At 42.1% G+C, this 18,341-nt stretch overlaps 2 protein-coding genes across 6 annotated transcripts; one reads left to right on the top strand and one right to left on the bottom strand.

Moving 5' to 3' along the window:
- Positions 1 to 1,592: 1,592 nt before the first annotated feature.
- Positions 1,593 to 9,546, bottom strand: LOC134098410 (mitochondrial basic amino acids transporter-like). 5 transcript variants are annotated; one of them, XM_062551449.1, is made up of 5 exons: positions 9,471 to 9,546; positions 9,068 to 9,159; positions 6,818 to 6,861; positions 5,272 to 5,355; positions 1,593 to 4,852 (listed from the first exon to the last, which is right to left on the bottom strand). In XM_062551449.1, the coding sequence occupies exons 2-5, from the start codon at positions 9,093 to 9,095 to the stop codon at positions 4,079 to 4,081; spliced, it is 930 nt and encodes a 309-aa protein (XP_062407433.1). In that variant the 5' UTR covers positions 9,096 to 9,159; positions 9,471 to 9,546; the 3' UTR covers positions 1,593 to 4,078. The 5 variants fall into 5 exon arrangements, with proteins under 5 accessions (XP_062407433.1, XP_062407432.1, XP_062407431.1 ...); XM_062551448.1 differs by lacking the exon at positions 9,471 to 9,546 and adding an exon at positions 9,277 to 9,457; XM_062551447.1 differs by lacking the exon at positions 9,471 to 9,546 and having other exon boundaries at positions 9,068 to 9,456.
- Positions 9,547 to 9,954: 408 nt separating this feature from the next.
- On the top strand, positions 9,955 to 17,645 carry slc25a47a (solute carrier family 25 member 47a). Its single transcript, XM_062551468.1, has 6 exons — positions 9,955 to 10,190; positions 10,808 to 10,851; positions 10,949 to 11,020; positions 12,748 to 12,924; positions 15,695 to 15,974; positions 16,300 to 17,645. The coding sequence occupies exons 1-6, from the start codon at positions 10,154 to 10,156 to the stop codon at positions 16,593 to 16,595; spliced, it is 906 nt and encodes a 301-aa protein (XP_062407452.1). The 5' UTR covers positions 9,955 to 10,153; the 3' UTR covers positions 16,596 to 17,645.
- The last annotated feature ends 696 nt before the right edge of the window (positions 17,646 to 18,341 follow it).

The raw sequence follows: 18,341 nt of genomic DNA, 5'->3' as shown, positions 1-18,341 counted from the left end.
AACAACAAGCAGGCTTTGCAACAGTGTCAACTGTGACAAAGCGAACTACATGTACCTACCATCATTTTCCGTATTCAATGAAAGGCTATGACAAATTGAACAGGTTAGCCTTTTTAAATTGAACAGCATTTCCCTTTTTGTGCTATTAATGCATGCCTTTTGCCTTCATACATGACTGACAACATGGGGGACAAACGTAACATCCTATAAGGTGCCTCGATATACAGAATGAATTAATTGGGCGGTGAAACTCCACTGTTTCGCACCAGGAAGCCTTTGTCTCCTCCATTATTTCTGCATCAGGACACCTTGGTTGATGTTATCCCTTAAATCCTCATGTCAAAGGTTATGGTCATGGGGTTCATGCCCTAATGTTCTCCTTCAGTGTCTGTATCATTTTCAACTTTTAGTCTTGTAGCACTTGAAACACCTGACCTTCAAGTTCCTGAAGTTAGTTACTTTTTTTTTCAACTTTTAGGGGATGAGATAACAGAAAAGACACATCTATTGCTTTGAAGTTGACTACATGGTGACATAAAATCAAGGCCGGTTCTGGCCTGCTACATTTGGGTGGGCTGGAATAAAATCCAGCAACAAAATGGACATAAACACAAACAGCATGTTGAGATGGGTGTTCAGGCCTATGTGTTTCAGAGCTTAACAACAAGGAAGTTACATTTACAGAAGGTTTCAAAGTGCAGAGTGTGCTTAAAGCTTGTAGTAGCATTGTGTTCTTATATCATTGATTTAAAGCTTTTTTAGCCTATTTAAGTATATACACAGTTATGTACCTTGCTATCATTCCACTCAATGCCAACTCATCTGTACATCCAAGCTTGAGCCCAGACTATTCTTACCCCCTAGGCAACAAGAAACTACAAAGAAACAAAAAACAACGTCCAAAACCAGGTTCACTAAGATTCTGACCTATGGCTCCCGAACAAGCATATCGTCATGGTTATAAGGCTATATTTAACTGAGTGATGAATTTTTTGGCTAATTTGAGGGGGAAAATGTAGAAGTATTTAAGTATTTGAAATACTCTAAATACAATCCCTCAAAGTATTTTGTTAAAAAAAAACATTTCATGTTTTCCAATCCTACAAAATACAAATTACAAAATATGCTAAAGTCAATTGTCAATTGTCTGCACAGAACTTAAAGCTACTTCAAAATCAGCTCTGTATAGGTCCATTTTTAAAGCATGAGCTTGAGCTGGTTGCAATGGTTTCACTATTGCATGGTTTAGAATAATAACATGCTGCATGAAAGCAAACAAATATTGTTTATGTTTTCTTAATGCTATATGACAGAGAAGCAGAATTTACATAAATAACTTTAACCTTCATAATTATTAGCGCCTGCTCTCCTCCTGCAGGCTGGAGAAAGACCTCACCAGACACAGGAATGACACCATATGAACACCATGAAATAAAATATAGCAAACACTGACCCCTACAGTATACTGAAGGAATGGAATATGGAGGCATCAAGAGACCATAAACCTAACAAAAATGATTTACTTTTAACTTATACAATACCCATTTAGGAGGACCAAGTATACTTAACCACAAACAGAATGAAATCACAAAAAAGGCTAAAGTTATTTATTTTTTATTTCAAACTGTATGCAACCTCAGTTGGGCGAAACAATTTGGTTCAGCAACAGGAGCATCCAAACTATACTGTACACAACCAGTTAATTACATTTTACAAAAATAGTCTGCTTGAGTTCTCTCTACATGTGCTTACATATACTCTTCAGTGACATCCAGAACAACAGTGGTTATTTTAAAACCGAAAAGCAAAATGCAACAGAGAGGAATATATTAACAACTTCTTCAAATAAAATATTTACATTCTCTTTAAAAGAAATCTAGAAGAAATAAACACATAAACTATGTATTGCCTCTCCTTACTATCATGTGTTTCGTTCCCATTTTAACCATTTTACTTTATTCATGACCAAGACAACCTGACATCTGATCATCAGTAGTAGCAGCATTATCCTCGTCTTCATCACCATCATCACCATCATCGTCATCGTTTAGCAGCGTCACCTGTGTATCTTTTTAATCCAGGTATTTTGGCCATTCTAAACTCCTCCAGTTTAGATTCTCTCTCCATTTTACATTCATAAGTCCTCTCTCATCAGCCTGATTCATCTGTCTTTGGACCTTTCCAAAGGCTCATGAAATTGCAGCATTTGCAGCATATTTACAGCGGTGGGGCGAACCCAACCAACCAACATACAGTACAACAGCTCTGTGGGACTCCATACAGTAGGTAACATGGATCAAAGTCTGCAAATCTAAAACTCATCCAAGTGAATCAGTATATGATCAGTTGACCGCAAGGGACAGTGGACCTATAAACAATTATAATAAAAAAACAAAATCCAGTGCTTTCTGACCAATTACAACCTGTCAAGGCTGGTACTTGGGCCAACCAGTGGTTCTAACCTACAGTATAGGTGGGGTCTTTTTCCATCAACAGAGAACTTTTTCCTGAATTGGTTGTTTTCAGAATTCTTCAAACCTTGCTTGGTGCTAGTGAACCAGCCCACATTTCCACCATTTTTGATACATCCTCACTAACAGAGGGTATAATGGTGTTTGTTTCTAGCTCCGAACCAACTTTTCAGGTTCTGAAGTGATTCATTTTTTATCAAAATGTTCCAAACATCTGGAGCATGAACCAGAGTGTCTGTTCTCTGTTTGTGGAAACGTCCCAAGAGAAATTCCTTAAGTGCTCCTATGCACCTCAGTTAGAGGCCAGTATTTTTAATCAGACAATGCAAGGATCGTCTCGCTCAACTAGCATCATATAAAACAAAGACACACGCAAGAACAACATCAAAGGAGCAATACATTTACAGTACCAGACTGGGACACAGAGGTAACGCGTGTTTTCTCCATACATACCATAAGGACAAAAGGGCGCGAACCCCGGACATATTATATACATAAACATTGTTAAAGGTGCTCTAAGCAATGTTGGGTAATGTCACTTCTGTTGACGTTCAAACAAAAGAGAGCTAGCTCGTCCCTCCCTCCCGTGCAACTGAAACTCTCCTGAGCACACATCTCGTCTGTGATTGGCTGGAACAGTTTGTTATGTTTCATGGTCCACGCTGGACCATTCTTGTTTTTTGTTGCCGTTTTTGGAGCCTGGGCTGTCCACAGTAACCATGTTTTTGCCGTGTATTTAGGGGACAGGCAGTTAGCGGGTGGTTAGGACATGTTTGAGCTTAGAAACTGCGTAATATCGCTTAGAGCATCTTTAACCTCTGGCTCATATCAATGTTTAACATCAACACTCGTCCACTTAGCTGTGGGGCTAAGGTTTTTCTTATAAAGTGTATTTAGTAAAATTGAAGCACAGACATAGGTCATCTGAAGAAAAACCCCAAATGACCTCTTTTTTTGTGATAAATCACAAGCTTTTCTTATAACAGTGTGTCCTCCAAAGGAACACTAGGATTCCATGTGATTTCCTTGCAGGAGGTAGTTTTGGTTCTGATAGCAGAAATAAAAGGAAACATCACACATAAATATATCGCATACATACAGTATATCATCAAGAAAATAAAATTCTACTGGACAGTTTCTTACTCTGCATACATATAAAATATGAGTTTCTCATGCTACAAGATTCTGCCATGTCTGGTGTGTTTGCGTCGTAAAAAAGGCAAGGTCATCAGCAGAGAAGGACTTCAGAGAAGGCGAAGAGGAGGAAGAAAAGGAGGAGAAGGAGGAGAAGAGTGGCTGGTCACTCAGGATCACAGCTCAGATTCAACCTCTTATCTCCTTTTTTGCTAAACCGTCATTTTTTTCCCCAGAAAAAAAAGCTGTTACATTTTCATGTACATGTCAGTACTTCTTTCTTTACCATATATCCTTAAACTTATTTTTCTCTTCTTAAGGCATATTGTAAAAGAATGAAAACATAAATACTGTAGGTTTAGTTGCATATTAGGTCTTATATACAGAATATGTATGTTTTGAACGCTGATCAAGTCTGCAATGAGTGTGTGTGTGTGTGTGTGTGTGAGTGTGTGCCACCAGGTCTGTAGGGTTCACAGGCTGCTGGGTTGGGTTTGCAGAGAGTTGCTGTGTTGCGTTGCCACCGGGGCAGACTCACAGTCACTGCCCTGGCCGGTCTCGCCACGTGCATACATCAGCACGAGTGTGACGGTGGCAAAGGTGGTGGCGTTGACGGGGAACGCTCGGAGCAGCGTGGAGGTGAGTCCGCGCGTGAACACCATCCAGCCCTCGTTGGCCACACTCTGCCGTACGCAGTCCATGATGCTGCTGTAGCGATACACTCCCCCCAGGCCGTCCGCCTGCAGACGTGACTTGATCACGTCCACCGGATACGTGGAGATCCAGGAAGCGATGCCCGACATGCCACCGGCGAACAGCAGCTTCGGGATCATGTAGGGGTCGTCGGGTTCGCAGCCGATCCTGCGGGTCAGCACGTCGTATGCCAGGAAATACACGCCAAAGCCGGGCGTCTCACGCACCAGCGTGGTCACCATGCCGCGGTTGACGCCCCTCACACCCTCACGCTTGTAGATGCGCGCCAGGCAGTCCAGCGAGTTCTTGTAGAGCTTCCGCGCCGACTTCTTCTTCTCGCCCGTGCCCTGCATCTGCATGCGCGTCTTGGCCAGCTCCATGGGGCAGCAGATCACACATTGGATGGCCCCTGCGGCCGCCCCTGCCAGGAACTGGTTCAACGGGGTGTCCCGACCCAGGAAGCGCATGGTGTTGCCCTGGACGCCGAACACGATCGCGTTGATGAATGTCAGGCCCATCATGGGTGAGCCGACACCTTTGTACAGCCCCAGCATCTGACAAGGGGAGAGGACAGTCATTCACTTGCTGATTTTCAGTTAATGGTCTGACTGAAAATGATGTTGAAAATATCTGAGACGGTTATACACATACAGCCAGTTTCCTTGGATTAAGCCTGGATCAGGCTATCCTTCTAAATCCAATACAGATCAAAAGCAGATCCAAGTGGTTCTGGATGCATCAACAAGCTGTTAATTGGGTGACCCTGGTTGTGTCTGTCAATAGATCCATTTCCATAGACATTTCCATATGAACGATCCATATGTTTGGGTCCATATGTTATGGAAATATCCATGATATGGATTTGTGATACAGATCTCTATGATACATTCAATATGCTAAGTTTGGCCAATTCATCTGCTGAATAGTTCTGCTCAGTATCTGCTGAGTGGTCACCATGAAGGATAAAACTCACCGACTCCTGCCGTACGATGGACTGGAAGCAGTGGAAGGTCCCTCTGTAAAGCGGCTTCTCCACACTCTGGACCTGAAGTCTGACCTGAGGGTGGACATCAGAGAAGAGAAGCTGTGAGGCATCAGGTGAGTTAACATGGGCACATGGAATCCGATCAGAAAACTGGCCGATTCGATTTGGAATTTTGATTGGATTGAAAGGGATGGTGTGTTCTATTTAGAATTGAACAGCCATGTGAACTCTGAATCAGGTGGCAGAATTGTCCAATTGCACATGGCCATTACCCATGTCTTGTAACATAAACAAATTATTACCAAATAATTGCATGCTGTGATTGATATCAATTTCAAACATTTCGTCCACAGCCTAGACATTAGACGGAGCAACACCTTCTGTTCACCTCTCGTCCTTACTTCCAGCATGAGCTCCAAGCTGTTGCTTCATAACTGCACTGAACAGAAGACAGGAGTTTAATCCCCTCGTCAAACAAACAAAATATGTACATGTCATATGGCTATTCTGATTGTGTGTGTATATAAACACCTGATTGGATTGGATTATTTTACCACGTAAAAAGTTGGCCTGATATCTTCAATCTGAATGATTTTAATCCAACTAAAAACTATATAGTGTGCATGTAAACAGAGCCATTGAGACAGTCCTACACACTCACATACTGTACACAAGCTAACTTGGCAGCTTAATCATAGAGTAATTCAAAGTAGATAACTTTTTGCATGAATAGACTTTTACATACATGGTTTTACTTCACTTAGTGTAAAGAATCAATGACCAATAACTCACAACAAAATGTTATTCTGGTGGACGTTATTCTACTTCTTGAGTACTGTAATTGTCAGACACATTCTAAGTGCTGCTCTCTAAAAAGACATCTCTATGGCAACATAAAGGATTCAGACTTAAAGCCAAGAGAGAAGGGCACTGAGAAGGGCACTTCTGAGGAAAAGCAAGACAGGTAGGCTATATATGGCAACTTGATCTAGTCTGGTCACTGCAATTTCAAGCAACTGTTTTTTTCTACCAGTTGACAGGAAATTGAAATCTGACTAGAACAGCTGCACTAGAACATGTGCAGTTAATTTATTTGCTGTTGATCTACAACATGTTTATAATTAGAACATTATTACCATCTGTCCTAATCCTAACAAGAAAGACACAAACAACAGACAAGTGTTCACACTCACAACCCATCTGTAACCATTGTCAACAAAAGTAATGTGAACAGAAGTTCAAGCTCCTAATGGATACACTGATAGATTTTGGACATACAGTATAGTATACAAGTCATATCACTAAAAGACATGCTACAAAAAATAACTGAGGAAACAATCACAGGCTTCCCACTTTTAGAATGTGCAATGTAATGCAATGTTTGTTGTTGTAGACTGCATTCCTATTAGATTTCTATTTTCTGTGTCCCCATTCAGAGAAACCAACATTTCTTTATGGGGTCAAGTAAGGCTAAATAATGTAGCTTGCTGGTTTATTTAATAGTGTAATTTGAGCTCTTTAAAAGACTGCTCACCTTCACGGTATCAAATGGATGTCCTACCACGACTCCAGCAGCACCTGCAGCCAGCAGAGAAACAGATAGGGAGGAGAGAAGAAAAGAAGAGAGAGAAAAGAGTAGAGAACAGAAGAGCAGAGAAGAAGAAAGAAAAGAAGAGAAGAGCAGTGAAGAGAAGAGCAGAGATGAGAAGAAGAGAGAAGAGGAAAACAGAACATGGGATGAGAGAAGAGGTGTCAGCAACAGATACATGATCTATGATGGAGCACTTTGTAAAAACACCTTCAAGGAAATGCTGTTAAGCTACAGTATACTCTCTTATATAAAGACATGGGATCCCTATTCCTCATTACATAAACCAAAACCAACCTACTGGGAGCCCTTATGGAGTGCACCTAAATCAACTACTTTCAACCTGACAAGCAACTCAGCATTGATAAACCAACACAATATTCCCAGCAGTAAGGAAGAACAACATTTTTGCTCCACTGCACAAAAAAAAAAAGAGTTCTTCCCAGGCTGAGGTTAACAGCACTTGTACAGGAGCCAACAAGTGTAATTACAGAAATATTCTACTTATTTTGTAGGCATGACTACAAAGGATAAAACATTAAACCCACAACATTCATCCAAAGCAACAAAAACGTATGGAATGCGTTGCATTGTGTTGCATATCATTTTTTCACAGACAGTTTCAGTAATTCAACCCTTCAAAGTCAACAATAGACATAGGCTGATCCATTCAGACCGTTAACAAGTCTTAAAATGTCAGTATTGACATTTGGCAGTATTGTACTGTGCTGAGACACGAAGTGTAAGAGGCAGCCGGGTCTGTGGCAGGACACAGCTGCTTGCCTCTTGAACTGTACAGATGCCCTGTGAAAGTCATGGAGCCGAACTAACCACCACTACACAGTTAAGTTTGTTTAAATCTGGTAAAGCCTGTGCCCCCAACTGTGCCATAAACACACACACACACACACATACTGTGTTGATCAGATACATATCAGATGATCCCCCTCACAAGGACTGACTATGTCCGGGGGGACTGGCTCCTCCTGGCCAATCAGAGTGAGGCATCCTGGGCTGGAATGTGTCCTATGGTTTAGTGCTGTGACCTCAGCATTCCACTGCCTGTGCTTTACTTGGCCAAGAGAATGAATGACAGTGATTTTCTAGGGGATACAACTTGAAATTTTGAAAAAAACATTTTCACAAAGGACAAAGACAAGTACAAAAGTAAACATCACATAGCTTACACCAGCAAAACAAACAGACATATCCCCTTGAGTCCTCTACTGCTTCACCTGAGTATCTGCAGCAACATTTGACTGTTTATGGTACACATTCTCACATTATTAACACCTGGAGAACCACCATGAAGGTGTGTACCACTGTATCCACTAACCACATGGTCAAAACGAGACAACCCCCTGCTTGGGGTTTCCCATTGGCTGTGGTGTGGGTGTGTGCATGCCATTCTATTCTCAGCCCTTCCCAGAAACTTTACAGTACAGCACACACTGAGCCATTCTAGTCTCGGAGTACAGAGCGTCATGTTAACATTCCACTCCAAAAGGGAGATCAGATCATCAAGTTCAAGTCGGTTTGTGGCTAAACTGAAGATCGAGATTACAAGTCGAACCGATTTGGCTGGATGGTGTGTGTGTGTGGCTTTAAGCTTTTAGCAGTTGTCAATTCATTACTGTAGGCCTAGCCTAATTTGCAAAGAGCAGGCTACATCTGACTTCTGCAGTTCTTTTGACATATCACGACAGGATTATTGAGATGCTTGATTCTCACTGGTGCACATCCAACCAATCTTTTTTCTTAAAAAATCATTTCTTATTTCTTAAATCATTTTTTTTTTTTTAAATCCTCTACCCGGACCATTTCAGCTAGGATGCCGTATCTGGGGGTGTTACCTGTGCAGCTTAAAGTCACGCAGCATCATGTGACAGTTAATTCAGTGAACGTTTCTGATGCGGTAGCCTAAATGGCTAGCTGAGAAGGATGACAGACAACTCTAATAACGTTAGGGCTGCAACATAACGTGCGTGTCTTAACTCACATAAGCATAGGTCCAGACGACTTCATCATAAGCCATATCAGCATATGAACTGTCTGGTAGACGTACAGTCCGACTTAAATGGCTTAACCCGACCATTATGCTACCGGCATATTATTTAGAAGTAGGTTAGCAAGCTAAGTTAGCAAGTACGTTAATACATAGCAATGGGGAAGTAGGATACAGTACTTCTCACTTACCTCCTATGCACCCAGCAAGGAAGTCCATCCTTTTTCTTAAATTCTTGATAGCCTGACGTTACAATTTGAGATGGATGGATGGATGGGACGAGCTGTTTAGGTTTAAAATTATAACAAAAGATACGGTTTGGACTGACACAAGAAGATTCCCTGCTGATTAATCTGGTACATTTAGAACGTAAATAACATTAACAACTATTTCAAAGCACCTGTAACAGTTACTGTTGTCTACACGGATGTAGGCAAGTGGAAATTTTCTCTAGCTGCCACCACCTACAGCGATTTCTATTTCTGTATTTGATAGGTCTACATGTCAGGGGACATGTGTACTGCGTCATTATCAGCAACGAGTCTGTCCAATCGGAGAGCCAAAAAGATCACAACTCCCCTCCTCCTCGGTCACCTTCATTGTGATTGGTACATGCGATATGGAGACTTCCGGGTTACATCAGGCAGACTGGCTTGTCCCTGGTGGTTGGTGTTGTGGTCACCCGCGTGTGTTCGCTATCTGGGCCAGCATGGACTGCGCATAGACCTAAAAGACTGCGTGATAAAATCTTTAGCATCACTGGGCTAATAATACCGACATTGCTAGTCAGGCTATGAGTGAAAATAGTGAGGTAATGCTCATGACCATAGATGTATAGCCTCGTATAGCTCTGTCATATCTATGCTCATGGCAATATACGAATATTGATTGATTCCAAATCAGCTATCACTACAGAGTCCCTAATAATATTCATGACGTATATATTCCAGGCACGATATAGAGATATTATCCACAACCAAAAGAGAGCATGCGGTAATAGTCCTACTACTAGGCTACAGTAAGAAGAGGTACACATCGTTCGTCAGTGTCAGTGAGCAGTTTTGTACTAGGGGGTGTGGCCAGAGTCTTCATTGAAGATTTTGTAACGTTCTGACAACATGACCACGTGCGTCATCCGCGAAGGACAAGTTACAAAACAAATCCACAGGAAATTTGAAGTCGTGTGGTGATCATTTTCGACTGTTAATCAGAGTCTTACGAGTACTATGAAAGCTGATACTACCTGACAACTGAACTTACGCTGGTTAAGCGTGAGGATGCACTTCGCCGATTTCCTCGCAGGATCTGTTGGAGGTAATGTCAAGCTGGTGCCCTACTGCAATGCCGGTGAAATGCAATCGGTAGCCAGGGTGCAAATGTAGTTTGGTGGTGCAGTTATAGAGAACACGTTTAATTGAAAAAGAAAGCATATTGGAAAAACAGAATGTGTCTTTCCTGTCAACCAGTGTTGGTGGTGGCAGACTTGGCAGACTGTTTTCCATCTGTCAGGCGATATTGAAATTCCTGATCATCGGCGGTAAATGTTCTAAAGCTGATTTGTGTTCGTTTGTTTGTTTTAATAGTAGCGGTGGGTTCGAGTGATCAGAATTGTGTTTATAAAATGAAGACTGACGCTTTTTAATCTGTGAATCCAGCACGCGCGCTGACACGCCTCGGGTGTTATTTAAGATTACCCAGAATAACTGACCTGGTGCTGCTGCTCATTTAGCGAACAGTGTGCTACTAAGTTGTGTTGCAGCATTTGTCACAACACAGGTCTTATTTATTGTTTAGCCCAGTGCATTTTTTTTTTGGTCTGAGGAGATTGGTTATGTAAGCACGCAGGTGAAGGTATGAACTGTAATTTAGCATTTAGCCTTGAGGGAGTCGACCTTCAGTTTGAATGAATGCTGTTTTTCCTCTGTTTACAGGAGCCTGTGGGGTAGCAGTTGGTTACCCTTTCGACACAGTAAAAGTAAGGTTTACAGTAAAATTAAAAGCAGTCCAATGTTAAATGTCACAAAAGTCATATGTAGGGCTGACACTGGTTTACACTGTGTGTATGCTTCCAGGTGAGGATCCAGACCCAAAAACAGTTCTCTGGAATATGGCAGTGTTTTGTAAAAACCTTGGAAAAAGAAGGGGTAAGATGTTGTTTCTATATACTGACGCACAGCCTTGATCCAATCTACCACTACTTACTTACCCTTGTTTTTATATATCCATGTTACAGCCATAATTTAGATTCATGCATGATGTTTACTTTTTATCCACATATGTCAGCATCCAAATAGGTTTTAATAGACGTTGTGTGGCTCTCTCCTCAGCGTACTATATGCTTTTACTACACCCAGAGTGAATTCCAATAGCATGTGTTTTGGTGCAATGTTTGGTTTGCAACCGATCGGGAGTCTTCTGAACATTAAGCTATTTAACTATTCAAAGTGTAAAAATCCTTTTGAGAAAGTAGACAGAGAGAAATGTGGCACCTGAGTATGTGTGTCTGTACATGAATAGCATGAAATGGCAGTGTGTGTGTGTGTGTGTGTGTGTGTGTGTGTGTGTGTGTGTGTGTGTGTGTGTGTGTGTGTGTGTGTGTGTGTGTGTGTGTGTGTGCGCGTGTGTGCGTGTGTATGTCTTCAGTAATCTTCAGCGAGTTTAATTACTATGGTGTAGTACTCAGTGTTAGGAGTTACTGTACATCAATCAAATCCCAGAAGCCAGTGGGACCCCTCTGGGCATTATCAAGGTTGTAGTGTGCTTTCATGGACTTCAATGGACTTTTGAGGCAGTAATGTACTGTAATGTCCATTTAACAGCTGGGCATAGTGTTTTCACTGTTTGATGATAGACTCCCATAGCTCTCTAATATTTTGAAAGTGATTGTATCACATCAATTAAGGGTGTAAAGTAGTGTATTGTTACAACAGCATAATATGCTAATAGTAAGATATTGACCACATTCTGTAGTCTGGCTATCACCATACTAAGATCAATCTTTTAAGATTGAACATTAGTATGGGGAATCTGGGCTTTATTTCTACTGCACGACAGGCGTGCTCTCTCGGAGGAGGGCGGGACTGTTGAGCTCTATTGGCATCGTTCAGATCATGACTCTGTACGCTTGGATAGTCCCCAATCAGACCAACGATCTGGTGCGTCTTTTGGATAAGCCAGTTTCTGATTGGAGCCAAAGGTTGTGTCGGGGAAAAGAGGAGATAGATGTGCAGGTTTCCAGCCTGAGCTTCCGAGGCGAAATCCAAATTCGACGGAAGTTCAGGCAGGGTTCACCCAGCCTACACATTCTCTGCTCAGATATGAGTTTCATTTGAGAATATGTTCCATTTGAGAATCTTCTAATGTCTCAGTAGTAGCTGAAACGTCTTTGCCATTGTAGTAAAGTGCTACAAGTGCTCTTAATTTTTCATCCTCAAATGCGGTTTGAGCACCCCGTTCTGCCATGCTTGGTCTTGTGATAATAGATCTGTCTGTCTGTCTGTCTAGGGATATTACATATTTGATCAGAATTAGTAGAATATCTCCCTGTGATAAAAATTTGGCTGCAATATATGGGATAAATTCAATGACATATTTTGCCAAGACCTTTGCCACAATATGAGCAGCCCCAGTTATCACAACATCAAATCCCTGAAAGCACACTGGAGCCTTGATATTGTTAATTCCTGGACAGACGGACGGTCAGACAGACAGACATTCATTGCAGTGCAAGAACAGAAGTATTATACATAAAATAATATATAAAATGGATATCTGCAACATAATAGGAACTATACTGATCATTGATAGATATGTAAACAAATACTAACCATTGTGACATAAATCCGAAAAGTCTTCCTCTTACCCCCTATAGGTCCATGGTTTCTTTAAGGGGATGTCCCTTCCTGTCACCACTGTGTCTATGACATCCTCGGTGGTGTTTGGGACCTACAGGAACTGCTTGCAGTGCCTCAGTCAGTTCCATGGCCTCGGGGCCCCCAACACCAAACTGGACGTCTTCCTGTCTGGGCTGGCCGGGGGAGTGACCCAGGTGAGACTGGACAGGAGTGTGTTTCATTGGGAGATCTGTGTTGCAAATTATGGCATCTTGAGTACATACTGTACTAGGGTTTCTTTGGGGGGTTATAAAGTCTGAAATTATCTCAATTTCAAGCTTTACAAAGCCCTAAATACCTCCACATATTGCATACTTTATGCACTTTATGCAATATGTCTTTAATTTGTACATTAATTTACTGTTTCCTTCCTCGCTCTTCATTTTCGTTGTTGTTGAGAAATTGTGGAATTGATAGTTGGTGTGTTGTAGTTTTTTCCTAACAATTCAGATATTAGTATGCTGTAATAAGATCTCAAATTAGACCTACAGTATGTGGAACTCCTAACTGGTAGCCAGAAAACAGCCTGGTCGGAATTAATCGCCGTTCACTCAGCCTGCCTAGTTTGTTACTTTTTCATATTTCAAGTAGGTCTGAAATGTAATACATAATAGTCTTAAATAGGCCTTAAGCGTCTTAAATGTAACTGGTTGAAACCAGCAGAAACAGTGATATACTGGCCTGACTGGTCAAAGGGAGCCTGTTTAGATTCCAACTGAAGGTCATTTTCCAGTGCCAACTCCTTCTTTCTGTTCCGCTTGGTTGGCTGTCACGTCACGCTCCGCAACTGGCCTGTCTTCATAAAGGCAAACGCTCCATACAAAAAGCCCCAAAAATATACTTTAAAAGGTATGGCTACAGAAATTGTACTAATGCATTTGAACGAATGCAATTAGCAAATCACAAAGGCTGCCATGAATCATGCAGCTCGCAAATTCTGTCCTAATGACCATTCTTGTCCCATCCATGATTTGTACCGTACATTCATTCTTGTGTGACAGCCAGTGAAGCTCACCTAACAGGAGGGCTATGATTTGCATTGCTAGGCACCCTTGTCAGTCAGAAGTGTGGCTCAGCATAAACTGAAATTTGGAGTATTCCGAAATGGGTGATTATTTTCCAGCTCTATATTTTACATAAATAGCATACAATACCCAAAATGAGAGGTATCCGAGTTATCAGAGATCATAATATTAAAAATTGAATAGCAAAAAACCCTATATTTTAAATTTCTTCATTTTTTCCCTAAAGCTAGCCTGTAATGTCATTGACATCTCCAGAAAATTTGGTCTGTGGTTTTTGAGGCATTGCAGAGATATTGTGACCTATAAGGTGGCATCACATAGGTTCCAGTTACTAATGGGCCACTTTGACATGAAACTGTATTGCAAACACAGGTGTAACTAATTCAGTTAATTAAGTTTTCAGCTATTCTGAACTTGCATTGATTCATTCAGACATACAGTATAACATTATTGTATGCTTAAAATGGATTGAAAAAAATAAAGAAACCAGCCACTGCACTGTTAACTAGTTTGCCTAATAGCTTGATGTTGTTAGCAATTTTAAACTACTTATGGCATGACATAAAGCTAACGTTGGCTAGTTTAACCAACTTGTGTAGTCTTTGAAATCTGAAAAATGCCATACGCAATTGACGCAATCAAGTGCACGGCGGCGAAGATGTGACGGCAGAACGTAAAAGTAGTTACTCCTCCCATGTTAAATAAAATTACAGAGATTTAATTAGTCCCGTCCGAATTGGACATTTACATTACAGAGGTCATGTGATAAACCTGCATTACTCTACAACCCCCTGTAAAACTAGTAACGTCCGAATAGGGCTTTATTCTGAATCTCCCATAATATTGATGCAAGAAACGTGCACATTCATTTCTGAGGGTTTCTCATATGACTAAATCAGCATACCAAGTTTCCTTAAAATCTGTGACGATGAGGTCTGAAAGTGTCCTGATTTGACACGGAATCACCCAAATGATAAATTAAATGAAATTGAAATGTCTGTCAAAAAATATATATATATTTCCCCCAAATTGTGTAGCCCCATGAAAAAGGAAAATTCTATGTTTTTGGTGAGGGTAATATGGTTTAAAATACAGTGTGTAAGTTCTTGCAATAACATTTAAGTTTTTATTATATTTGTTGTTTTCCTGTCTAAAATGTCTTTGAGGAAATGGGTTTTTACGCACAAAATCTATTAATCCGTAGGCTGCTCAATATTCATAAAATATCAAGACAGTGCCTTCCAATATTATCAGAAATAGAAGGGATTGTATCAGTGTGACATAACATATGAGTAACATTGTTTAATGTGTACTGTATGTGTACAGACACATGATGCAGTGTATTCAGTAAATGATGACTGCATTAATGTACTTACCAAACCAACCACTGGTTTAGTACAACTGAACTAGAATCAGATGCTCAGGTTTATGTATTAACACATGCATTAGACTTATTTTTTTGTGTTACCTGACACATTTACTAAATGTTAGCAAAGGACCCCTTTCGTCGGTGTGGAATTGTGTCTGTGTCCGTCTTTCAGCGATACCTTTTGGTTTTTGTGTGTTTCTTGTGTGTACTGTATGTGTGTGTGTGTGTGTGTGTGTGTGTGTGTGTGTGTGTGTTTGTGTGTGTGTGTGTGTGTGTGTGTGTGTGTGTGTGTGTGTGTGTGTGTGTGTGTGTGTGTGTGTGTGTGTGTGTGTGTGTGTGTGTGTGTGTGTGTGTTTCAGTAACAAACTGAAACAACTCATAGTTGTAACAAACTTCTCTTTGGCTATACCAGAGAAAGATGAGAGCAAGAAACATTGAGTCTCTGTGTTTCATTGAGATCTTATGCGTGTGTGTGTACTGTATGTGTGTGCGTGTGTGTGTGTGTGTGTGTGTGTATGTGTGTGTGTGCAGATCTCGGTCATGTCACCCGGTGACATCGTGAAGGTCCGTCTGCAGTGCCAGACGGAGTCCATGCGTGGTGGTGGTGGTGGCGGCGGCGCTAACCTGGCCAGGCCCAAGTACCGCGGCCCCATCCACTGCCTGATGTCCATCGTGCGCGAGGACGGGCCGCGGGGCCTGTACAGGGGGGCGCTGCCGCTGGCCCTGAGGGACGGCCCCTCCTTCGCCACCTACTTCCTCACCTACCAGACGCTGTGCGAGTGGCAGACGCCCGCCGGGCAGAAGGAACCAGGTGAGGACTGGACAGATGGGCATGTTAAAATACACATACTGTACACACACACACACACGCGCGCGCACGCACACACATACAGTACACACACACTCAGTCAAGCATTCACAATCATGCAGGCACACACTCACACACAAGCACACACACACACACACACACACACACAAATAAACACGCACACTCTCACTCAAGCATTCACAATTTCAGTCGTAGGTGAGCTGAGAGGCATGCAGGCACACACTCAAACACACACACACACACACACACACACACACACACACCCCGCTGTGCTCTTCATGTCCTCCCCCTGCCGTGTGCCCCACAGAGTGGACTGCTGTGCTGTTGGCGGGAGGGGTGGCTGGCATGGCCGGCTGGTCGGTCGGCACGCCCATGGACGTCATCAAAGCGCGCCTGCAGATGGACGGTGCGCGGGAGCAGAAGCGGTACCGCGGCTTCGTCCACTGCGTGACGGAGACCGTGCGTGTGGAGGGCGCGACCGTGTTCTTCAGGAGCCTCGGCATCAACTGCCTGCGCGCCTTCCCGGTCAACATGGTGGTGTTCGCCGTGTACGAGCTCGCCGTCCGCGTCCTCCGCAAACAAGAGACTGTCACGCTCATCTGACACAGCGAGCACTAACGCTGTGTGTGTTTGTGCCGTGTGGATTATCGGGTGGTCATTTATGTAACTTTTATAGACTTAAAGCTGCTGGAAAAGCGCACAAAATGGGGAAAAAGGGACATCAGTGTTTTAATTGATAGCGTGAAGAGCTTTTACTGTCTGTGACTACCTCATGAGTTGTACACTGTAGGTACTCTCTGCTTCTTAAAAGACTATGCGCAAAAAAGGCTTTTCCTGAACGCTCATTTATTTCCAGTGGGGCGTTAACTGTGTAACGGCATCTTCTGTTATATTATGCTCCTTACATCTTCACTCCATCAAAGAATATTTTGTTTAGCCAATAATAACAATTTTAGCACACACATAAATCCTTCTCTATCATAATGTGCTAATTCCCTATTGCAAAGCCCAACCAGATCCATGTAGACAGTAATTACACCAACAATAGCAGCAGGTTAAAACACACCTGGCTACACTGGAATGAGCGCACAGAGAAGTCTTTCGTGCACTTAGCCTATTAAATGCTGTATCGTATTTGGGGCATCAGGGGAAATATAGAGTAGTGGGGCATCATGGGAAATGTAGTTTTTGTGCCCATCTTCATAATGCAGGCAAGAGCTGTCACCACAGGAGGGCACTCTGGCTAAAGGTTGAGTCTGGAACAAAGCTAGCCCAGATAAGGTCCTGATCTGGCTTGAGCTCGGGGCTAGAGAGCAGCTTACTGGACCTTGTTAGCCAGTAAAAATCACCAGTGGTCATGGGAAGGGCTTTTTTATGGAAGGTGAGAAATGTATACCCCGATGTATGTATGAATGTTTACAATATGTTGACTTTCGTCCTCAGTCAAAGAAAAGAGTATTTCTATCTGAAATGTTTATGCTAATGAAAGTGTTAATTTGGTTTCTGTTATTTATTTGAATCTCATGCTGTTACAAGTTAAAGACACAACTGTTTAAGCTTGCATGCTGCCATGTTCAGCTACTTATGTGCCTACTGTTAAGCACTTATGGGGAATAATATGGCCATTACCTACTTCCATAATAATGAAATAAATTAAATCCATTCAGTTTTATGCTTCTGTTGCATTATGGCTATCATGTTGTTTAGTAAAGGCTTTTGGATTTCCAAAAAAGACAGGAATGTTAAAGGTACTATTATTTCTTTCTATTAGCGTTCCTAGAGTAGCCTGGATGACACTAGACTGATTCTCAACAGATGGGTCTGCAGAACAAATTGAAATGCGCTCACAGATTCGTCTGGATTCACCTGGGCTTTGAGGAGAGCATGTGTTTCAGAGAAATTAGTGAGTTTATTTATTTATTTATTTAAAATAATTTTTGGACGTATGTTTTTGTGTGTGTGTGTGTGGGGGGGGGGGTGTTGGCATCTTGTGCTTTTTTCTCTGAAGTATCTTGAATGACACCCGCAGTAGCCCAGGAGCACTTCTGAGAGGTGTCTGGACCCGTGCTGAGACCTGACGGCTGTATTTGCCAATTACTGTAGCAAACCTCTCTCGGCACTGGTGGGCTTTGCACGTATTACTGTCGAGAGACCCTTTAAAGTCAGCACCCTGGGGCATCTGGGTTAGCGTCGCCAGCAGGCTTTCAAGTTAGGTACAAACAACAACAACAACAACAACATTGACACACAGGACCATCACTGGGTATCACATAGTGTTTTGTAGATTGTAGTGAATTGCGCCTCCCCTGAAATCTATTCAAACGGAGATTGTGCACAAAAACACTCAAC

This window comes from Sardina pilchardus, chromosome 12 (genome assembly GCF_963854185.1).
Source record: "Sardina pilchardus chromosome 12, fSarPil1.1, whole genome shotgun sequence".
Lineage (NCBI taxonomy): Eukaryota > Metazoa > Chordata > Actinopteri > Clupeiformes > Clupeidae > Sardina > Sardina pilchardus.
This window is presented reverse-complemented; position numbering and strand designations above follow the sequence as displayed.